Raw genomic sequence first — 25,245 nt, 5'->3', positions numbered from 1 at the left:
ATCTTGAATGTAACTCCAGAAAATACGGTGATAAAAACGCATAATAATTAGCAGGGGTTTGAATGAATACTCTTACATTTTTTTTTTCCCTTGGATGCCTTTGAGAGATAGGCTGTCATATATGAACTTTCCCTTAGGAGAAATTATATGAAAAATCTTTTCACAAAGTTTGCACCTTGAACTTGACATACATTTTGTAAAGCTCAGATTTGATTTATTTGTTTATTTCAAGTCAGAATTAATATCACAGATACTTAAAATGGCAGGTGTAAATGAGAGGTAAATGAGTAATTTTTACAAAAAGATTCAGTGAAACCAGTGGAAGTAATTGAGATGGAGACAAAGTACTTTGTGGCCAGTTTCCACCACTTTATTGTGTTGGTCATTAACACTTTGAGTTAAAGGCTTGATATTTCAGTTTAAAGGCTGAACTGTAAGACTACAGAAATAAATTGGAAATTTCAGGTGCTGAGAAAACAGAAAACAAAATAGAAAGACCTCTAAACTTTTATTTAAAAAGTGGTGTTTTAAAGCTCTTTCAGGAATGTTATTTGTAAATATATGCCATTTGTTGCTCTTCTAAATTTTTGTTTACTCTGTGTAATTCTTATTTATGTTTACAAACTTTTTCAGTTACCACTGAAAATCTGATATGCTCAGAGGTCTGTTTTTTCTTTGAGCTTAGAATTTAGCTGGCTTCCATCAGTTTTTCAATTATTTTATTGAGATTTAGAATCACAGAATCACAGATCTGCCTTTCCATGTTTTCAATCTCTTTCCTGATATTTATGCAGTTTTTAGTTTTTGGTAGCAGTTTCAATTGTGAAAAAAGTGCATGTTCTTAAATCCATCTAGTATCCACTGTTTTATTATTGTTCTCTGTATCCAAGCAGAGTCTCTCTGCAAGGCTGAGGAGAACGAGGAGAGGGAAAGTGGAGTGGACTGTGATGGAACCACAGACTTTGCTCTAAGAAGCCTCAGGCTGGTCAGTGCCCAGGCAGAATGTAACACAGCTTTAGTGGTGGCTGGAGAGTCTAATAAATAGTGTCATGTATAAACAGAAGTAGTAGAATAGGAATGAATTTGTTTTGATCCCTTGATTTTACAGACAAGTCCTGGAGCAGGCAGGAGGCACTCATGAAGTGAAATTCAAATGGTAGTTTTTCTTTCCGTAAAGTCTGATGAATTGCCACAAATACAGCTCAGAGAAAACAAACAAAAGAGAAGTTACAAGTCAACAAAGTCATCTTGGAGGGGGTTGTACATTTAAACCTAATTTAAATTTCTTTAAAAAGCACGGTAGTTTGGAACTGGGAATTATATCATTTATCTTTGAACTAAACAAACAAACAAAGAAGAAAAGGTAAAAGCAGTTCAGTTATTTTTTTTAAAAAAAGCTAGGCATGTTGGAGGCACTGTTATACCATCATCCATTCTTTGGCTAAAATTTGCCATCCCCCAGGGCCTGTGGTGATTTTCCAGAGCCAGCCAGCAGGGAAAGGTCGACAGACCCCAAAGAGGGGAGAATCAGAGAGTGGTGCTGCCCACTTGATCCAAGCCTCTTCAAACCCCACTGAATGCAAGATCCAACAAAGAATTCAGGAACATACTTACTTGTCAGTGAATTTGATCTTCGGTTACAAAACTGTTGACCAACTCAAAATCTCACAGGCATCCCTTTCTCCAAAAGTACCTCTAGTTGCATTCTCCTTTTTGTGATTTTTATCATTCTATTGTTTGAAAAATACCCTGACTCAAAATGTGAAGTGGTTGTGGTGGTTCCCAGGATATATTAGAGAAGGTTGCTCAACAGCAACAAAATGTGCTGCTGTTGCTGTGTTTTTCCCTGCAGTGTGCCTTGAGAAGCACTTCACGTCCTATGATGAAATCTGAAGGAATAGTAAAAAAAGAAGTCACTTGCAACTTGGCAATGTCAGTTTGTGACATTTCTTAAAATGCAAAGGCTGGCTTTTCTTTTTGGTTTGGTGTTCTCTGTATTGCAGGCAAACAGTGAACAACAGCATCTAACACAAAGTTTAGAACAGGAAAAAATAGTATTGGAAGTAATTTTCACTACTGTGACTCTAAACCAAGCACTTTTGGTTGCAGCACTAATTGAGAAATTCAAAATACTTAACATTTCATGCTTTCATATTTTCTGGAATGACTGCAATGTTTCTTTGCTAATATCTGCTGTTTTCCTTTTTGTTACATTTGTGTCCTTAGAATGATGTTGTAAATAAAGGGCACGAAGATGCTTCTGATTTATGTGTCAATAAAATACATCTTCCCTTTAGTAATCTCAGTTTGCAGAGAAGTTAATCCATCGCAGGGATGTTGGGACAGGTTTCCCTGTCCATCAGTCTGAGAAAGGAGCACATGCTGTAGATGCAATATTTTTCTCTGGTCATCTTTTGACAGTACCAGTGTGCACCAGACTATGGCATAGAAATTTTTTATCACCACTATGCGATAAACTACTTTTACAAGTGTGTGGGACTGTACTTTGCCTCCAGGCATCCAGACTTGAGAAACAATAAAATTGTCTTGTTTAACTGGGAAAAGGAGGAAGGCTGATGGTTGTTTCTTTGGTCCTTTCATTCTTGTTAGTGACAGAAGATGGGAATACAGAGGTGAGGTGGTGGCAGGGAGTGGCAAACAATCTGCTTGGCTTTGAAGCTGCCAAGTGAGGACCTCCTGCACACAGAGGTATTCAGAGGAAGTGTTGGTGTGCTCCTTAACTGTTAATGGAGTCCAAGCCCAGGCAGATTTTCCTCTGCCCGATGCCTGGTAGAAGAAGAGAAAAATTTTGTTCCTTATCTGCTACTGTGAGGACTCTCCACTACTGTGAAGACTCTCTGTAATTAATTGAGTAGGATTCGAGCCTTGGAGCCCCCTGTTCATGTACATCCTGCTGCTTTCAGTCTTCTTTGGCAGCATTTACTGCAACAGCTTTTTCCTTTGTTTCCCTTCTTTTGGTGGTGGAAACCCCAACTAATCTTGACTAGCCACCTTCCACATCTGATGTGTTGTTTCAGTAGTTAAGAATGAGGTTATGCCCAAAGCTAATGTCAAAAACAACATCTGAAAGCTGATTATGTTCTCCCCAGTACTTTATATATGCTTCAGTGGGTTTTCATTGTCAGAGAGGTGGGTCTTCATTATGCCACATAATGCAGTAAAATGAGGATTACTTGGATTTCAGTGCATGAGATTATAGCAGCTGACAGGCACCTGTTTAAGGAAGTATATTGTATTTCCAAGCACAAGTATTTTAGAAAAATTTAGCAAGATTTCACATGAAAAAAACTTTCATATTTAAACTTCATTAGTAGGTTTAAGTACAAAAAACATCATCAGGGAATCTGGATGGATGTATTTATTAGTGGTCCTTATAGTCCTGACAGTCCATTCTAATAATAAGGCGTGGAACCTGTCAAATGATGGCACAAATATCCTAATCTGAATAGCCATGGCTTTCTAGCCCAGTTCATCAATCATGTTTTATTAGCTTCAGCAGAGCCAAGCTGCTATCTGTCATTTTGATGCTGTAGTGGTGACAAAAAATAGTGCCGAAAATGTGCTACAGGTGTAACTTTCACTCAAAGAGCATTTCTCAGCAGTAGTCAGGCTCGTGTTTGCATGGGGAGAGAGTGCCATCTTCAGTTTCACATCCCCACTGAAAAAAGGCTGAACTTCCTAGTGCTGCCCGATGGCTAAGAAGTGAGGAAAAGTACTGGTAGAAATTTAGAATTCCTATTTTTATAAGACTTCTGGAGGAAAATACTAAACACAATTTTCTTGTTCTCATTTTAAGATATAATTAATTTAGATCTATCTGTTGTGATAAGCAACTTCCTGGAGCTTTATTCTTTTGGTTTGCAGTGCTGTATGTAGAAAACAACAATTGCCAGTTGGATCACAAACCTCTTGTAACCAGTAGCACTTGTATGCCTAAAAAATGAGAGCTAGGAGGCTCTACACTGCTGCAGATGTACTGTGTTTTGTAAGAACCATAAATTCCATGTATTCTTTCAGCCCAGAACGGACTTAGTGTTTTCACTGGGGTCCTGGCACTTGACCCTTGTTTTTCTTGGCTCTGTATCATTTTACAGCAGAGCTTGAGGACACTCCTCATCTCTTGTTTCCAGCATGTTAACATATTCAAGTAAATATTATCTGGCACAGGCACATGCATTATCCTTCTGGGGAGTATTTGTAGAAGTTTTAAATCCAGATCAAACAATGACATCCATCTTCCTTCCTCTTGAATTTCTTTTATTCACAAGATGAATGTTGCTGGCAAAATTCTTTGATCTTTAAAAAGATTTTCTGTTGCTAATATTCAGTCAAGGTAAGCACTTATAAATACCTGAATTACTTGCAGAATATATGCCCAGGTATATTTTCTGTATATTTTAACACTTAATAGGGCTTTGCACAATAAGGAGCAGATGTGTCATAGCGACAGCAGGCGAGCAGGGACCAGGAAGGTGGTTTCATTAAAAGAGCCTTGGGATAAATGCAGCACATTAGATACCCACTGAAAGACAGGAGCTGTTGATGGGGTGACCTCTGAATGCAAGTCATCTTACTATAAACAGGAGGGTGTGGAAAGCCATTGGACAGAGCCAAGCTTGTTTACTATCCAGATCTCCTCCTAGTTAACTTAAGTAACCGGACTGTGCTCGGCTCGGCATGACAGTTCAAGGAAGAACAAAGTGTCTTCAGTATTCCTGAGTTTAAAAAGTCCTAGCTGACTGATGCAAAAGCTTTTTGGTCCTGAAGGTCTGCCTGAACACCTTAGCTGCTCTACAGTGGAAGTTAATTAGTGTGAAACGTAACAGATATTCTCTTCTTTTTTTTTTGTCCTGGAAACTGACTTTGCATATCTGGGGAATTGGTTTCTGTTCTTCAGAGACTACTGAGGTAAGGTTATGATGGATTTTAATTTGTGATATTGATGCAAGTGATTTTTAGTGGTAAAATGGAAAATATAAATGGGTATTAATTCCCATTCAGATTCTGTTCTGAAAAGGAGATTTGATTTTAGTTTCTGTAGTAGCAGTTTCAAACTAGTTTTGGAACAAGGTATTTGTTCATGGTGGCTCTAGAGTACAGGAGTTTAGACAGGACTGGATTCATCAGGTTCTTTCAGGAGCAGCATTTTTTTAACACAGGAGCTTACTTGTTAAGTACTATAAGAAATAAAATGTGTGGTTCTATAACGTGCTGCAAATGTCACATTTTGTCAAATCTGTGAGCAGTTCCTTGGTGTGTTATTCAATAACATATTTATAAGAGACACTTAAGGGCCAGTATGCTGAGACAGGTGTCTAGACATAAGTTGAGTTCAAATTAATTAGCCCTAAACTACAAAAACTGTGGATACAATAAAATAATATTTTTCCTAATACTTCATTCAAATCCATTTAGTTAATTTCTAAGTTGATTAGACATACATTTGGAACAAATAATGCTGAAGTGTAAATACGCTAAAGCATCGGTCCTACCTGCTCCAAAGTCCGCTCTGTCTCTGTAACATTATCTACTTTTTTTCATGCACTTTGCAATTGAACAGACCATTTTTTTGAGAATAAATTGTGATTAAAGCTTTTTTCAGGGAACTCATGTGCATGTACTGCTGTTGTAGTCAAATGCTGTTCCCTGCCGTGGGGTCCGCGCAGCAGCAAGAGCAGCAGTGCAAAGGCTGCGGTGGGAGCTGGCATGGGGATTACTGCTCCTTAAAAGTCTGTTTCATTCAGGGAAACTCAGGAGGGGTTCACTCTGGGAGTGCTGTTTTATTAACCTAGAGCAGCAAGCAAAGTCCCAGGAAAGAAAGAGCAAGGGGATTTGGTCCAGCTGTAAGCAAGCATTTACAGCCATAGGGATCTGTAATAGGTAGGGAACCTCTTTGGAAGAAAGGTATGATAAATTCTTGCAGCCAGTAAGTTCTTTGATTTTGTGCTTGTGATCTGGTAAGCAGCAAGCAGCAGGATCCAGTTACATGTTTCTTTCCTTGGTCTGTTCACTATTTTCTGAAATACATTTCAGCTAAACAGGTTTTGACTGTCTTAGTACCTTTTGTGCTGTTACAATTTCTTCTTAAGTAAATCAAATGTAAATTTGAAAAGGGTATGTAAACCAATTAATATTTTAAATTCCTAAATTAAAAAATAGTTCTTACCGAAGCATTTTTCCAAAATAATTTGAGATTTATAAAAGTACTTAGTATACCTTATTAAATGGTACAGCAAATCAAATAGCAGCAATCTTGTGTGAATGTGGATAATATCAAGCAAAGTAACTTGAATTTGGCTTTAGAAAATATCTGTATGTTTGTACATTTGTGTGCTCATGCTTGCACATACATATGCATGTTAGAGTGGCCATACAGGGAAGCTAATTCATCTGCCACAGGAATTAGAAGTCAAGGCTATTTTCTAAAATGGTCGGAGAAAATGTCTGAACTTACTGTTAAATAGAAGAAGCAGATGAAAAAACACTCTACATACTGTCTCGTTCACATGCTTACCTATCATTTTTATATTTTGTTTTCTGTTGTTTTCTTTGCAAATAGCTATACATAAATTTTATTGAATTTACATTTACTTTGGGAGAATAGAGGAAATAATTAGCACTTTAAGCACTTTATTCAGTTTTAAGCTTTGAATTGTAAAACTTATTTAGTAAATGTTATTCACAAGGGATCAAAATTTAACATGTTTCAGTATTTTTAAATGAAAGGAGAGCATGGCTGTATTAAATTTATGTACAAAAGGCACGTGAGCAGTTTGCAGAATTTAATGCTGTAGCTAATATGCTACTTATTTCCTTTTTATATTTTATTTTATTAAAAATATTTTCAATCATATGACTGGAAAAAAATAAATGATATCTATTTCAGCAATAGCTTTACAGGAAAGATATTATCTATGTGGTTTATTTCTCTTTGCAATATTCAGTCATTACTCTGAATTAATACATAATTAAACAGTATTCAATTATAAATAAATACCTGAAGAAAAGGTGAAGTTTTTTTTAAAAATATGATTTTAATATGGATCCCATTTTAGCCCATAAGGATGAAGTTAAAAATAGACATTGAAGAATAACCTGGATTGATTTAAAAAACATAATTATCGTATTGCTTGCATTGGGTTGAACGAAAAGTGGTAGGCAGACACCCAGGACAGTAAAATTTCCATATGATTTTACCTAGGTACAATTTATGATTTGCTTCCTAGATATTGAAGAAAAGTCCTTTGCTCATTCTTATAGTGAATCTGTAATTGTTCTTCACATTAATTTCAGGGATATTTAAAAGTCATTAACAGACCTCTACAATCATGTAAGTTCGGCTGCTCATCTTCTATAACTCATAGTAAAACCTTTGGAGCCTAAAATAATCTGAAGTGATTTAACATAAACAGAGATTCTGTGTGTATTGTCTGTATTTATTTGCACACATACACCAAAAGGTGCTTTTGTGTGTTTACATCAACTATTGAACAGTTCTTTTTATCAAGGGCTTTCTCATGGATAAAATGAATTGTCTCATGATGAGAATTTTGATGTACTTGAAGTATTTGTAATGCTATTCAAGGTGAGCTCTGCATTCAATTAGAGTCACAGCTAAGAACCAAATGTCCATGTTGCTCTGAACATTCAAAATGTTAGCTCCACTGAAGCGCAGTTTAACTTGATTGATACTTGGATTTTAAAGCAAATAAGGACTAATTTTTGCCCATGGCAAAATATCTTTGAAGTTTCATGCCTGTGCCGAGGCTGGATTAGCTAAGTGATAGCACCGGGGCTGGGACTGTGACCCTGTTGTGCTTGGCAGGTTGTGATAAATGGGGGAATCTTTCTTAACCTCGTGGCCAAAACATTCCAGGGTCGGGTTGGGGAGACAGAAGAGAAGGGAGGAGGGTCGAAAGATGCAGGAGATTTGGCATGTTGAGCTGGAGACGAAGGACACTTGCTCACTTGTCTGGACTAGGGGAGAATGTGCAGACTCTTGTGGGAGAAATGGCTGCAGATGCGTTGCAAATACACTTTATTGCAACTCCTGGACACTGCCCTGGGTACATGAAATTCATCCGTCACTATTAAGAAGTCTCTTTATTTTTGTTTTGAATGCTTTGAGAGTTTAGGGAATCTTGGTTATTATATTTCCCTAAACTAAAGAGGTTTTTTTTCTTTATTACTTGAGATGGGTATATAAAACCATCCAAAATAAATTGGAAGAATTCCTTATTCCAAGTAACTGTCTGCTGGTTAAAGAATTTACTGGAAGACAGCAAATATAAACAAAATGGTATGAATTTGGAAAAAAAACCCTGACAAAGTTAATTAATTGCTTCTGGAAAGCTAGTTCAACTATTTTGTTTATAAAACAACTTTAAAATTAAAACATACTTTCAAATATTTTAAAATTATGCATTTTAATATAGCAGTATTAATACTACAAAATGAAAATCTCTTTGGATATACTAAAGATCCGTAGTGAGATATTGCCAGTCAAATTTTCAAACCTGAAAAAAGAGACAAAATTGGCCTACATGTGAGCTGAAATACGATCTGTCAAGTGGTTCCTTCTTGCGGCAGAGTTTTAAGAGCTATATTGCCTCTGATGTTGTCCCCCTTGGCTAATAACGAAAAATATATTATTAGCTGATAGTTTGGGATTTATTTACATACTTTATGCTATAAATATAACTATTCTGAGTAGTGCTAAGAACTACAGCATAACACAAGTGACAAAACCAAAATTGTGTACTTTCTAATTGTGGCTGTTGTTACTAGTATACAACCAAATGTATGCTGTATTCCTGTGTACAGATACAATTAATCATTTATTCTTTTATGATTAATTTCCCTGAATGATGTTTTAACCCTACCATATTAATAGGGTTTTTAACGAATGTTGCGTTGTAAATGTTCATTAATATTCGAATAATCAAATCTAAATCTATGAAAAGTAGTCTCACCACACAGGATTTTGCTTCTGTGGTGCTTACTAGCATATAGTAACTATAGCACACATTATGTGCAGTGTATTTTCCTATGTATTTATTAGAAAGTATTTTATCCATTTGCCTTTGCTAAATTATTATTCTTTTTCTTATACCCTTAAAAAAATACCAAAAGAACAAACAAAAAAAACACCAAAAAAACCCAGAAAAAAAAGACTCATTTCTTAGCAGCATTTTTTTGACTTTTACTGATATATTCCAAAGGTACTGAAAATTAAAGTAACCCGAAACAAAGTAAATTTGGCTCCCTGATGATCCAAACGCATGTGAATAGGTCTTTACTTTATACCCAGTGTTTGTGAGATTTTACACTGCAGCATTGTGTGTCCTTTTATCTTACCTCTAACAAATTATTTTTTCACCAGTTGGATAACATCTGGGCCACAAAACACTGATCATTTCATTTTCACCATCAAGTAGTTTGAACTACAAATAACTTTTTGCATCCTTACTATGAGAGAAATAGGTTGCTGAAGTTCTTAGTTATCTGAAGTAGTTTATAAATGTTACAACAGCTGCTAGAAATTGTTGCTAAAATCCTAAACAAATTAGCTTCAGTAATGTGGGAAAACACAAATGTATGAAGCTAGGAAAAAGCACAGCTGTTCACTGTAAATATACAGGAGATTTACTCGGTAATTTTCTAAGTAGAGTATGATGTGCACTTGTTTATTACCTTCTCCTTCCACTTTTTTCCCAGTTTTGAATACACTTTTTAAATTATTTGTAGCATAATAATTTGCATATGCTTTAAGCAGGTGGTTTTGATTGGAATGGCCTCAGCGCTTGTGCAAAACATACTAGTGTTGTACAATTAGTTAATGACTTCATCTTGGGCTGTTTTCAAAGACCAATTTGTTTGTTCATGATCAGATTCATAGATACTATCTGTGTTAAAGTCAGATATTTATAGCTGAATACTTTTGATCTACTACCAGGAGAAAAGCTACCACAGAAGAGCAGAACAGTTTTTATTGTTGGGGCTTTGTGCCTGGTTCTTTTTAGTTTTATTTTATTTTAGCACTGTTTTAACGTAATTCCTATCTTCCACAATGCCTACAGAACTCTGCCAGCTGTTAATAGGTAGGCAGGTGCTGGGCTAAAATCGTGTTCATAATACCTGCTCATATTACCTTGTTCATCCTCCCTCCAACCTGTCTTATTTCTCTGTCCACCTGTTGCTTCTTGGCATTAATTGAGCCTCCTGTCCTACAAAGGCATATTCAGACTTACCTTCATTATTCTGAATTGTTTCATTGACAGTAACAGGCCACCATGATCCAATTTAGGACTAAGCTTAAATCTTTGTGGGCTTGTCCCAAGCTTGACAACCGCTCGGCTCAGAGAATGCCTTTTGCTGGAGGAGTCAATACAGTATCAGCTCAGGCAGCTGTTGCTGTTACTCTTGCGGAAGCCCATGCAGAACTTGGAGGAACTGGATCACACTCCACAGTCATTGCAGTTGGTCACAAAGAGCCTGTTTGCATTCCCAGGTCTCCATACATGTATTCAGCATACATGCACTCCTGCCTTTCAGGGTTGTGAAGGAGCACAGTGAATGACGGGTATTTTTTCTGATAAAAACCACCAACATTTAGGTAATAAAGAACTCAGATGCTCTTAATTTTCTGTGAATAATGCTCAGTTATATTGTCTCATCTTTCTGGTACGCTGTGTCACTTACAACTTTGTCAATTGAATATGGTTGTCTCTCCTGAGAGATGAAGAAGGATCCAAAAAACACGGAACTGAATTGAGTCCTTCTTACTAGCTGCACACTAAGCATACTTAAAAGCTGAAGTAGTTCTTCTCCTTTTCTGAAGGAAATGTAGAATGTTACCTCTTATTCTTTATGACATATGTGTGATGGACAGGTCACACAGAATGCATTATCTTGGCAGACACTGAAGGTAATAACTGGTCTCCTACCATTACATCTGGCTCTTACAGCTTGGGTAAGACCAACAGTGAAGAAAAGTTGGCCAAAAAGTATGTGAGCAAAATTGGCAGCAGTGAACAAGTAGCTAAACTTGGAAGAGCCTGTAGGAAGAGCTTACCACGTTGTCTGGAGTAATTCAAACCTCAGCCTAGGAACTTTCCTTGGATTGCCAATAAATCAAGTTGTCATGTAGCTGAATCCATATACAATGCTTTCAGTGTACCCAAACTTTTCCATCCCATTCTGTCAGACTGTGACCCAAGTCAGGTATTCATTCATTGTTAAACAGGTTGTACTTCTATGAAGACTTTAGTGCTTGAAAACTAATTAGTACAGAGTTTGTGCAAAAACTACCCACATCAAGTGAGGGTACTGTGAACACATTAGAGCTGTTTTTCTTTTCCTGAGCTTTTTGAATATAGCTGAAAACCACAGTCCTTGTCTTTAAAGTCCCTTAATTCTGGCATGAAGAATGCAGATGATGAGTATGCTTCTTCAAGACTGAGAGGATAATGAAACTGATGGTTTTTCAGACGTTGCTTACTTAACACTGACCCAGCATTGGTGGGTGAGCTCTCAGTGGAGCTAAGAGACATAACATTTTTGACCAAGAATAAGGCAGATTTTCTGGGGGCTGATCTCTTTTAACCTTAGCACATGGCAATATGTATACTAAAAACACAGAAGACAAGCAGAAAAGTACAAGGGGAGTAAAATAAATTCTTTGCTAAATCAGGGTATTTTACATGTATGTATTTCATAATCTGTGGTGAGGATGAGTATTTGATAGATGTGAGATCATGTTTTTTACTGCACTGGGGTATCAATATGCTCTTTGGTAAAAACCAGGATAGTAAAGAGCAGAAAGGAGGAGATGATCGACAAGGCCATTTGTTTAAATTTCATCTAAGTGAGGGATGGAAAAGTTGTGACAAATGTTCTTTGGTCTCAAGGGGAAAGACAGATTATTTTCTGATGAGGCAAATAAGTCAGGAGAGAAGTTGTCCTTTGTTCCTGCAGTGGTCAGTATGTAAGCTCTTGGGTGAACTTAGGGAAAGTTGGATTCCAGTGAGACACCAGCAATGTCAGAACAGAGAAGTGCCTTGAGGCGGGGATACTTGACTTGCAGTGGAGAAGTCAGCATTAGCAGTAGAAATACACTGTACTGTTCCCCATACAAGTTGGTTTCCACATGAAAAGAAAACAGCTTTATGGCACGGTACTACAGGCCTTTAATAAAATAGCTTGAAGTATTTGCATGCTCTATTTGCAACATGGCCAAGTTAACACAGCCATAGGAACATTAACTTTTGAACTTCCTGACTTTCATTGCTTTAAATTTCAGCTTCAAAGTTTATCCTTTTTTTCTTTGCATTTGTTGGCCCTGGCTGGTTTTGAAAAGCAGGAGGAAAGAAAATAAGTTCAGGTTTTCTGAGGAGGCTCTGAATTTTATGCATATAACAGGAGATGACTTGATATTCCTTTGAATATTGAATGAAATCTCCAAAGCAGTTTTGATACACCTAGTTTGTTTACAATATTTCTGTGAAATTGAGGAATCACAAGATGAAATCTAGAAAGCATTGCACAGCATAGCTGTTTTCCTGCATTTCAGTATGTTTTTTCCTGAAAAGAGATCAATGGTATCTGGGAATGCTGATATTTAAAAAGCAAACACAAAAAAAAAAATGGTGTGACTGCAACAAAACTGGAAGAGATCATGGGGATATAACTGGAGTAAAAACAGTAAGCATTTTTCCATGTCTGGATTAAGAATGGTATCTTCTAGCTGATTTCCAGTTTGGAGGTACCAGGAAGACAACAGGAAGACACCAAGGGTATACTTGCAGAGTCAGCTTGACTGAGACATACTGCTGACTTGAAAAGGCAAAAAAAGGCCGAAGGCTTGTGTTTAGGTTGGTGTGGCATTTTTTAAGAGGTGGTAGGGGTGGGGAGGAGGGAGCGAGCTAGGAAAATAATGTGAGAGAAAGAAAAGGAAACGAGAATGAGAGAAAATCAGAGTTAGGACTTTAGTATTTTTTCCTGAATCTGAATTTGTTGATAAATGAGCTCCAGGCTGGTAGAGTTTCCAAACCTTTGGCCTTTGGAACTTATAAATGGGGAGGTAATGCCTTCCCTCTTCTCTTCTCTTTTCTTTTTTCTTTTTTCAAAGGGAGCCAGGCCCATCCTCCCAACTGCAGGAAAAAAGTGTTCTGTGAGCTCTGAGCTATTAGGTAACCCAGGCTGAAACAAAAAGTGCCATTGTAGTGTGGCATTTGCCCTGCCTGACCCACCAGTTAAGGGAAGGCATATTTCCTTCTTTCATTGTACACAAACAAACAAAAAGAAAAAAAGGATGCCAATTTTTCCCACAGTGCATGCATAAATGCTTTTCAAAATGTAGAAGTTAGTACTTTACAGGTTCTAATCACTTAAATTATGACTTGGCTGTTACACCCTCTGATATTTTTAGTGTGCTTGTGCCAAAGGCAATTTAAAATGTGTTTTAAAAATGTTTGCAGGTATAAAAGATTTTAAAGACGCTTAGAGGTCTGAACTGTGTGAACCCATTAGTCATGTTGCAAAAACGAACACGTAGGAAACCCTTCCACTAACAAGAAATTACCAAGGAAGGAATGTTTAGTCCCCAATGATAGAATATGAATAAGAAAATTGAGGCATTAAAGTTCTCTCAGATTTTATCAATTCATGTCACCTTAATGACACCTTCATTCTCTAAAACTTCTCAGTAGAAACACAGTTTCATACTGGATAAAGCTTTCCGATTTATGTTTTACAAAGGCTTATGCCAATGGTAAGACTGTGCAGTGTGCCCAAAAGAAACTGTCATTATAGTCTCACTGGAAGTATGAAAAAGGCATTTACCTGAATTGATTAAATTCCCATTAACTTCAATGTGTATGTAATGTGCTCTCCAGCAAGAGCTCTAGTGTGTCACTGCTCATCACTCCAGTCTGGTGAAATAAGATCAAAAGGAAATGCAGTGCTTCTTTGCAGCTTTTTGGGCTGTCCGTGGACTGGTGTCTCGTTCGTCCACACTGTTCTTGGCAGCAGTTTGTACAGAAAATCCAAAACGTTGTGAGAGTCATGAAGATTGTCCCAAAATTTAAGACTATTGTATGCTTTGTAAGGCATAGCTCCTTCTTAAAATTATTAGGATCGGTGACTGGTTCAAAGGAGCTGAGGCTCTGAAACATGAAACTTCATGGGAGCTATCTCTCTCCACTGTTATAATCAGTGTTTCTGGCAAAGAGGATTTCATGGAGGATGTAATGAGACACACAGGTTGTGTGTCTCTCTCTTTGGCAGCACCATTCCAATTCCTCAGTGTTTCCCAACTACCTGCATTTCATCAGGTAAGTGGAGAGTTGAAACCTTTAGTCACAATTAATTTGGTGTAATTCCTCTCTGTCTGAAATAGATAACTACTCTAAGTCAGCTGAAATACATCTGTATCTTTCTGTTGGATGTAAAGGTAGCCTTACATGACAAGCCTAGACCTATTTAGATTCCTGAACTGTGGGTATTTAATACTAAATATATTCCTTCTGGATTAGTTTTCCTTGCAAGTTAGGCATACATCTTAGTATGCATGCCTAACTTGTATACATAGTCGTGCAGACCAGAGTTACTACTGTACTGCTCTGGAAAGAGGAGGCAAAGGCAGGAGGGTAGCAATGATACATTTCATTGAGAACAAATCCATCTTAGGATGGGAAAAGAGAAGTGATGGTGGAACAGCAGTGACTTTCCTTGTTCCCATCCCTGGCTCTCACACCCTAGAGACACGGAAACATATCTGATGTCTTTGAATATGAAGTCTCCTCTACTGCGCTACATAAAATGCAAAGGTCAGCATCAGCAGTGTGCTTTCATACTCAAAACTTTTAAATAATTTGCACTTTACTTTCATAAAAAAAGAATTTGCATATTCAAACCTCAATCTTGTTGTGATTAGAGTTGTCAATTTTAGCTGATGGCATACTGATCTCATGACTATGAGAATAGAAGAGACCATTGATTAGCTAAACCCAGTTTAGGTGATGAGCAGAAATGTTTCCACTAGAGGACTAGCTCATACAGACTTGCATTAAGAAAAAACAAACCAACAACCAAAAAACTCCTTTAATAGTGAACGTTAAATTAATTAATGTAGCGTATTTTTCCTCATTCTTCCACTGCAATCAGAACTCTTGTTTTCAGACCCGCTGAAATATGACAAATCTACTTCAGGATGTGATTCAGTTAAAATACAGCTATGTACAGTCTTTGCATTGTGAAAAATAGGGGGAAAAAATCAATTTTCTATTGCTTCAAGCTCTTTCACTCAACAGTAGCATCAGTGTATGGGTTTTTAACTCCATCAGAAATGTAATTAAAATTTGATTGTGCATAAGTATGTAGCCTTACTTTTTCATATACATTTTAATTTCATTTAATATTGCATTTTAATAAAAAACTTTATATAATTTTATTATTATCACTAGGTTTAAGTAAGTGAAATCTTTATGAGATTTATGGAAGTGTGGCAGAATAGTGAATTACTGTGAAAAAATCAGTTCAGAATTTGGGATTATTTAGAATTCTTTTCATATGTTTCTCTAGGTCTACTCAGCATTTTTTTGATTTTGCACAAGTGTCACTGAGATTTTGTCTTCACAGGACGTGTAGCTGGAGTATTATTTGAATTTAGTCATCAAAAAACTGCTTCATTCTCAATAATATTTGTTCTTTCATTGTGGGGTTTTTTTAATTAAATCAAAAGCATATATATTTTCTGCATGGCTACAATTTGTGGCTAAATCTCAGCACTGTATCTGTGAGCAAGCCCTTGCCCTGTTTTGGTTGGTCAAGCAAATGACATTATTAGTTTTGTGATAGCAGTGATGTCATGGCAGCAAAGGAAATCTCTGGCAAATTATGTACACAAAGGCATTGTAAAGACAGTCTCTGATAAGGTTTTTGTTGTCAAGGTGGTTATAAAACTCCATATAAACACTGTCAAAGTCAGCATCTAAGAAACATTTGAGGAGAGCTATTCTTTATTTATTCTCATCACAGTGCTACAAATACCCTGAGCTGTATTCTTCTCATATATTTCCATCAAATTGTTCCCCTGCCTGTGCCATCCTCTCCTGGAGTTGCTCTACAGACATAGTCCCTTACCTGGACAGCAAGTAGAGGTGGGTCAACTTTTTCCAGAGTAATTTGCTGAGGGGACTCATCCAGGCAGTAGAAGTGCACTTCTTCTGCCTATACTCCAGAGCAATCACACAGGCTGAGTAAGCACAAAGATGTGCTTTTAGATGTCCTTGGGTCTGCAAAAAGTACTTTTCTTTCTTCATTCTTGTCTCCTTGGTGTTAGAGCCTCCACAGCTCCCCCATGCCTAGCTGCTTCCTCCAGGCCCAAAGCATTGCAGGCTCTGCTCAGCACTGTTGCACACCTACTGATTTAGGAGGGATCCTCAAGGCCATGATTGATGCAGTATATGAGGGAACGCAGCAGATTCATTGCCAGAATAATTTAGTGCTGATGTGGCAAGATTTTTCAGCTGTAGGTGTTAGAAGGGATTTCTCACCTGTGTTGCATTACAAGTTTAATACCTCCAGTGTGTGTGTGTGAGAACACCTCATAGAGCAGGACCATTTCATGGTTTAACATTTAGTGTAATGGGGTCCAATAAAATCATGTTAAAAGATGTTAATGTTGCAAAGAAAAACATCAGAAGCAAGGAAATGCCAGAATTAATATGGCCTGTGGAAATTCAGCCTCCTATGCATTATGGTGCAGATCTTATTACCTGACATACTAGGCTTTCCAGGGGGTGTCTTTTTTTTTCAGTGAACGCATAGTTAGATTTTTCTTTAAATGTTCCTCAGTCTATCTTTGTTAAACATGAAGCAGCCAAAGCCCATACTTAATAAAAAAATCCTTCATCATATAAATATTTATCATATAAAAATCATATCAAATATTTATTGCAGTTCTTTGGTGTCTAATAAACGCATCTCTTTTTCACAGTCCCTTCATAGAATCAGGCACTTTTAACAGTGTTCATATTTGAAATCTGTTGAACCAAGTCAGAGGTGAAGGTAGATATTGTATAAAACATTGATTATTTTTTCCCCAGTTTAAGCCAAATGAGACCTTCATTTTTCTGCATAAATGTAACATTTATACACAGTCTTCTAAGTTGAAAGTGTATTTTCCCAGCTTGGATCATTAATTAGTTCTTCATACAGCTGCAGAGGCAGAACTAGTCTATTGCTCTGGGCAGACTGGTCACTAATGACTTTTGTAATGAGTTTCACAGGTCTCTGACAAGTGCTTAGGCCTGTGTTTGTGTTGTTAGTCCCAAATCTAGAAGAGAGGAGAGCAAACTGTGGTGTCCCACTTCAACCAGTCCCCATATTCTTCTGCTGTCCACACCCTGCCCCTGCATCTGTCACATTTTTTTTTCCCTTGGCTTCTTCTCTCCTTTAGTTTTGCCACCATCAAGAGCTCATTCTTCTTTTGTCCCCTGATTTCTGTTCCCTCTCCCTGTTCTTTTTTTTTCCATTTTTTCCTACCTTAATTTGAGTCTACAGGATTTTTTTCTTTCAGGGTACTGCCTGGGTACCGTGTACCCAGGGTACTGCACAGTAAAAAGCAAAGAGGGACAGTTTTGATAATGTCAAATTTCCTCATGGCATGGGGTTCTCCTGGCACTCAGAAGTAATTCCAAGGCTTGTTCAGCACCAGCATCTTTGAGATGGAGACTATTCAATGCAGAAAGGATCTTCAGAAATTCAGGGCCCAAACTGTAGGAGTTCACTAACAGTGTGACAACAGGGCTTTTAGAATCTTACAAACTAAAATAAATGTGGGCAAAATTTCACAGAAATTATAATTCCTGGGTATCTGTACACCTCAAACTCTGCCCCTCCCCTTTCAGTTTTGGGATTTTGCCTCCAACTTTCAGGAGCTGAAGCCAATGGGCAGCATAATGATGTGACTTTTAAAACATGAACACAACAGTCTGTTCTCACAAATATTTGTATTTAAGGATTTTTTAGCTGAAACTCTTCAAAAATTTTGTAGCAGGCAACCAGAGCAGGAGAGTTCAGTGCAGCTTGACAAAATTCAAACTGAAACTTACTCTTGTGAATGACTCTCAACATTCATTTAACTAAAATGGTGAGAAAACCTGTGTAAACAGAGAGGGGGGAAAGGAAAACAGCAGGAGTAAAGAAAAAGGTTCTTTTTATCGCATTTACACATGAGAATGTAAATAAATGTGGTGTTAGTGAAAGTTAATTATTTTGAAAACAGTCAGCAAGGCAGATTAAGAGGTAAAACAGTGTAGCTGAAGACAAAGGAAACAATATTTAGTCTTTGATCAGAAGTTTTCACAGTGATTTTCTGTTCACCTTCAAGGGTGGCATAATTTTATGAATAACAGAATCTGTTTTGCTACTTGAGTAGCCTTGAAGAGAAATGGTGTTCATTCCATATGGCCACTTGAAAGAAAATCCCATGCCTGTTCCTCCTTTAAGAAATAACATTTTTATTTATTAAATCTTTTCTCTCAAAGAGGGACCCTAAAGATACGCAATGAAGTTTACATTTAGTCTCAGAGGAAAAGCCAAATCTGTACTCTGTGGTACTGCGCATTTCTTCAGGTAGTGATCATAGATGAACTGCATCATCTATATGCCAAGCTGCAAACCTGAGACATTCTCACTTTTTGAAGTATTTTACTTTCATTGCAATATTCTTAAATAAAAAAATGCCCACTTTTTTCTCCCCAAGTTTATTGCATCACACAGGAGGTGAGTCGTTTTGATACATTTGGTCAGTGGCTTTTTTGCTGTGACCTTTCCACTTTTACCAAACTTTATCAGTTGAGTTTTTTGTTGTTGGCTTTTAGGTTCTTTTTTTTTTTACTGTTTACCAAGCAGATAAAGCATAATCTTTCAATTGCTTTGTAATGTTAGTCAAAGCAAAATGCAGTAGTAGTGTGAGCTGTGGTAGGACAACTCATCTGTGAGTACCCAATTACTGCATCTCTCATCCCTGCCCAGGAAAACCAGGGGTCTTAATATATTCTGTATGTTAAAAGTGCTCAGATAATGTTAATATATGTTTGTACTCTCTTTGGGCTTCTGTGGTAGTTGCCCACCACTGGACATGCGATCACTTTGCAAATCCTGGGTGTTGGGATTTCTGGGTGACTGTCAGACTCTCCAGCAGCCAATTAAAGTCAGTGGTTGAACTGTCCTGACCTGGGGAGTGAGGTCTGAGCCCCAGTGCAAATGTGACAGACAGTGCTACTGGTGGCAACCACAAAACAGCAAAGAAATGGGAAAGGAATAAGTAAATGCCAGTAAATTTGAGAGCAAGTAGATAGCAAAAGTATGCTGGAAGTGAGTGTATGCTAAAGGGATATGGAAAAAGAAGCTCTACTAGGATTTATGTTTAAATAGCTACTAGGAATATACTTATTTTTTTAATTAATTTTAATTATGTTAGGTTATTGTATGTTATAGTTCTAAATACATTATGTTTTCAATAATTTTAAATTATATTTTAGATTCAAAATGAAAATATTATTTTTCTGGTCAAACCCTCTAATTCAGTTGAGACAATCTGATCCTGGAAGTACACACTTCCTGTCAAGGAGAGGCTGTTGTAATTTCAGTGACTTTAAATGATTTTAAATATATTTTTTGAACAGTTCCCTATGATATTGACAATCAGGAGACACTCAGTATAGCAACCTGAATAAATATTTCCCATGTTTGTGTATAACGCACATTGAAGGCATTTTTCATTGTAGGTGGTCGTCTGTTTATGTATCTGAAGTATTTTATTGTATTTCAGATCTTCACTACTTTAATAACAGCGGGGTTAACATAAAACTATAGCAATGATGTTTGCACCTGAATGTTTATGAAATAGTGCCTGTCAAGTTTGGGTTTATGTGAGCACTGACTGTGTCTCATGCTCTGCCAGTGGCTCCTGTATGACTGCTGCTGCATGGCATTCAGCTGAGGGATTTAGGGAAAATATTTAGCATTCGTTTAATCCTTTTTTCTGTTGGAGTGGGTAAGTGTTTTGTCATTTGTCAGTAACTTCAGTAGAAGTGACTCACAGTCACATTTTCTTTCTCTTAAATACTTTTATAGTAACAAAAAAGTATAGAAGAGTTTCTTGATGCAAGGTATCCTGAAACTTGCATGGTTTTAAAGGGAATGTTTTTTGTATTGTATCTCTCACACCAAGTGAATCCCAGTGAGTGATATTTCTAGGTGGCTTTAAAACTGGAACTTTGAAACCGCCCACAGAGGAGGTTTCTGGATTCTGCATTAGCAAGCTAGTGAGCAAAATATTTTTTCCGCTGCTGAAAACACAAGTAATTTAGATTACCAGAAGGTAAAATTAAATTTTTACTGGAAATCATGAAGATCCCAAGGAGATACCTACTCTGCAAGAGAGCAGTTTTCTATTTGACAATGATGGATTTTATCACCTCCAATCAGCCTACAGCAGTGTGTTGTGGAGATCAAGCTGGAAGCTGAAATTCCTTTTATGTACTTATATATTGTAAATATGAGTGAAAACAGCGTGTGTGTTCATTGATGCAATAGGAAAATATAGTTAACATACAGTTAGGAGATTCACAAAATGAAAAATACCATATGAATTATTTAACTAACAGTGCGCTTTGCCCCAGAACCTGGTGTTTATTATTGTGAGCTTTAGCAGGAAACAGAAGCAGTATCAGTTGGGAAAACATTTCTTGGCCAAGCTGAGAACAGTATGGCTTTCTCGTTTCAAAGAGGGGAACCTGGTTCTTTGGTTTCTTTGTTCCTAGTTAAGACTACTCCCCAAGCTATTTTAGCAGAACGCTTTACATACTAATGGAGCCTGGGGAAGTGCAGTTGGCAGCTGTTCATGGGATAATAATGAAACACACTGTTTAGTACTGCAAACTGCTGCTGTAAAGCGCGGGAAGTATTTTATAGAGATCATGGTGAGCAGAGCAGGATCCGCTTTAAGTTCTGCTGTAAGTGCATGAACGGAGAGCAAGGAAGTTGTGTTTTGAGTGAGAGTAACCAGCACTGCTTTGCTTTTGCAGGTGAAGAAGCCGTGTCCAGAGTCCGATGGTTCAGAGCCGCAGAATCCCAGGTACAGTACTGGAGGGCCGACGCCGACTGACTGCGCTGCGGTGGTGGAGCGCGAGGCTGAGCTGTGCTGCGGACTTGTAGCATCAGAGCCCCTTTTGCAAAGAACGAGTGGTTGGATCAGTTTTAATGGTTTTTACTCTAAAAGCGGTTTTTTCCTTTTCCCAGTCAAAGATGCAGCCTAGCGTCTGGGTTGTTGAGTTTAGATGATGCCCTAACACTGAACAGTCACCTTCAATCAAGAAAAAAACCCAACTATTAAATAGTGTAGGGAAATCTGTGTGATCAAATGTCACTTTCTTCAGTTATTCCTTTTCTGCGTACCTGAGTCCTGAAGTTTATTGAAAATATGGTTCATTTCCAGAGTGGAAAATTGATTTTTTATTTGGGAAAATTTGTCCTTGCCAAAACTTCTTTTGTTTTCACATGTGAAAAACATGCTGTGTTCATAAGCTGGGAAGAAGCCATACATTTCTTTCCAGCCTAGTCATTTCTAATTTCACATACATGGGAAAAAGGAAATGGGTTTAACTTCCATGCTTCTTGCATGTATGTATGTGTATGGATAATTTTGAGCAAGTGAAGTAGTAGTTGTTTTAGATGTGCATCTTCCTGGTGATTAGTAAACCGGTGGATAGTTTTCTTCAATTTTTAGTGAGTGCTTTTTGTCTTTGTCTTGCTTCCGTATAGAAGACTATTTCAGTGTCATAAAAACTCAGAAACTTTCATTGTGAGGGGAAAGACGCAAAATAAACCTGACGTTTCATTAACATTGTCACTAAAACTCAAAAAAGTTAAATAATTCAGGGTTTCCTCCCAAACCTATCCTTAACTATGTCTTAACTATGTTCCCTAATTATTGCAGCAGGATCCTCTGGGGGTCACCTGAAATATCCAAGGCCATTATAGTCTCTGTGTCTTGAGCTGCACTGTGCACCATCTGAATTTCTTTGATTAGCTCATGGCTGTTATTAATATGGCTTTTCATTTAGTTTGGTAAGAACTGAAAAGGGAAGAGATAGTTAAAAGTCCAAATATGCTTTCAGTGTAGTAAGCAGCAGTTTTGACCAGGACTTCAGTGGAAACACGTTTTGCCCTTCAGTACTTGTACCTTCCAAATGACAAAACATATCTGCTGTGCTGCTGTTTTGGACTAAAATTTATTACAAAGGTCAAGTTTTTTCTGAGTATTTTGACACCGAGAATCCCAGCTTAGCATAACGCTCATATATAAGTGCGAAATTTTAAGGGTCCTGATTGCCCAAATGAGACTATTGTGTCTCAAGCCCTGAAAAACTATGAATTCCAGTCTGCTGTAATTTCATCAAAGTGTGATGAAAACAAACTGCAACAAACCTGGGGACTCAGAGTGCAATGTACTGTTACTATCTCTGCACATCAGGAAACTTCTTACAAGGTGTAGTTAAAATCTTCATAATAAGTCTGAGGAATAAGATACTTTTTTCTCCCAAATGTGCAAGAGAACCCATGTTACAAATAGTCAGTCAGAAGGCTAAATCTGGTAGTTTTAAAGTGCATTTTCAAACAGAAACACTTTTCATTTTGAGCTCTGCAGCCTCAGTTTGAGGAAATATCAGATAGAGTTGAAATTAGTGTTCCTAGCCTGAGCATGTGCTCTGCTGCATATACAGCCTGAAGTGGGATTTTTTGGTCACAATGTAAGTTTGGTCTTGGAGGGGAATCTCTGACAGACCTCGGGCTGGAGCATCACTAGAGGGCTCTGTGTGGCGCATCACGCTCTAGAGCCTGGAGCAAGGTAATTCTTCTCTAAACAAGGCTTAAGTGAAAACACTGCACATAAAATGAAACATCAGCATAAAAATGAAGAGACACACAGCCTTACAGAATAGCTCCTGGCTTGGGACCTAAGGCCAATATCATTCATTTATTTAGCTAGCTTTATAGTCTGTTAGTTTTGGATTTGAAACTATTACAATAAATGCAGATGGAAAGTGTTTTTACAGTAGGGAAGTAATTAAATTGGGTGTGGGAACTTTGTCAGGAGAATTCTTGGAGTGACATGTGTGTATCAGCAGATTCTTTGTCTTGCTTGGCCTGGGTTTGTCTTTTAGAAAGAAACATTCATACTGCAGATGTGACTACTAAATTTTTTTAAGGGATGTACTAACCCATACAGCATATCAAAAAATGCTTTTCAGAAGTAACCAGTTATACATGCAGTAAAAATCAATCTCGCCAACATTTATTTATAGAAAATGGCTGTTTTCTTAACAAACAGGTAAAGTGCACAGAGGGAGAGGGAAGTGTAGTTAAGAATTGAAATTATGGTGGATAGGCGAGTTGTAAAGACAAAAGGAAACATATGACTCTTCAGTGTCACTGACAGGCATTTTGATTCACAAACAGCTTTGTCTTACAAATTCTGTCAGAGTTTCATGGGAGTTATTTTTATCAAATCCCTATGAAGGGGTTGTGAATACTTCACCTAAGTGGTGACATTATACCTTATAGTGGTGTTATTATGGCTGTATCACTATTATGGCATTCTTTCTTCATAGTTATGTAGTAAAAGTCAAACTCACCCTGCAAGACTGGTTAGTCATCCAGTCACGCAAAATGCTTTCTGGGGATATTGGTGTGTGACACAGAGGCAGTGAATACTTGGGACGTGCCAACTGTTCTACCACAAGTCTGGAGCAGGCAGGAGTATCATGATGGACAACTCTGACATGCTGGCCCTGTATCAAATTCACTAGCAAGGCTAGGGAGAGAAGTTCCTGTGTTCAGAGCCTACAAATACGCATTGCTCTTAATTTTCTTATGTGATGGGTAACTTTAAAATGGTATCAATCCTGAGTGTGCTGAACAGCTGCTACATGAAATATAATGTCATACAAGAATTGCTGAAGTCTAGAGCAGTCCTTGAAAGTTAACTCGTTTGCAGTTATCAATGACGTTCCTTTTTACTTAGATAATTAAAAAAGCCATTTTAATTTTAATAAGGAAGCATTGTTGCCCTGAAACCTGTAAGCTACACTTAAAGCCTCATACCATGTGACCTGAGGAAATGATAGAATATGTGATTCTGAAGTCTGATAAAATGATAAATACAAAGTCTTAAATTCCCGCTCACACTCAGCAACAGCATGTTCTATTTGGCCACACCTCCTCGGACAGCATCTTTCTTTGAGACAGTAGTCTGCTTCATGAATGCATCTCTGCTACCCCCAAATCCTCCTTTCCATACCACCAGACCTGCCAGAGATTCCACTGTAACACCAAAGTCATGTCAGTAACTGAGAAATGAGAGCAAGTATTGGTTTTTCTGGGCTATAAAATGAGACAGCGAGGAGAGAAAAGAAAGGAGGGAGAGGATGTTACTGCAAATGGATATTCAGCAGGGTCTTCTACTGCTTCCTCAAAGTTCACTGATTATAGGGAAAAAAATCATGGTATTTTACCATCTGGAGAGGATGGAAGACTCTGTAGAAGAAAGAAGAGATTTTTCTGACCGTTTAAATACAGTTTCTTTTTTTCCTGGAAAGGTAAAGGAGGACAGAGGAATAGTTCACATACTTTCCCTCTTTAAACTATGATATTTATATTGTGATGAAGATATCTATAGGAAGAAAGAGAAAACTTGAAGATTTTTGAGTATTTTTGTAAGTTTGGGATAAAAGTTAGCTGACAAATCAACTTAGGAAAATACATAGTGGTGTCAAAAATACATTACTTGTGTATTTGCAGAAGGGCAATGCATCTTTGTATTAGTGACTTAAAACTAAGCCCTGTAGAGCAAGAAGCCCTCCATTTTATTGCAGGATTTTTACTACAAACCTGTGGATCAAATATTTCCAGTAATACCCATTCTTCCTGGCTTTTCCTTTACAGACTTTTTAAAAAAATTCTATAAGCAAAGGAAAAGGGAATGAAGCCAGTCTTAAGCAAATCCTCACATTTAAAACTTTATCAGATGCTGTAAGAACAGTGACAATCAGAGGCACTATAGTTACTGGACTAACACCAGCTAGATAAGGTTCGTCCCCATGCATTACCAAACTACAAATTCACCAGTGACGATCACTGGTAAATATTGAA

The 25,245-nt window shown here is 37.4% G+C and overlaps 1 protein-coding gene across 12 annotated transcripts in view; it reads left to right on the top strand.

The window, feature by feature from the left end:
- The window catches only part of EYA4 (EYA transcriptional coactivator and phosphatase 4), a 140,496-nt gene that overhangs the window by 53,182 nt on the left and 62,069 nt on the right, over positions 1-25,245 (top strand). For 11 of the 12 annotated variants that reach the window (XM_039569817.1, XM_039569816.1, XM_039569811.1 and 8 more), the window contains exon 3: positions 21,120-21,169. In XM_039569817.1, coding sequence (XP_039425751.1) covers positions 21,120-21,169 — 50 coding nt within the window. Of the gene's footprint in view, positions 1-4,707; positions 4,930-21,119; positions 21,170-25,245 lie in introns of those variants that run through there. The other variant, XM_039569815.1, reaches the window with a different exon arrangement.

This window comes from Corvus cornix, chromosome 3 (genome assembly GCF_000738735.6).
Source record: "Corvus cornix cornix isolate S_Up_H32 chromosome 3, ASM73873v5, whole genome shotgun sequence".
NCBI lineage: Eukaryota > Metazoa > Chordata > Aves > Passeriformes > Corvidae > Corvus > Corvus cornix.
This window is presented reverse-complemented; position numbering and strand designations above follow the sequence as displayed.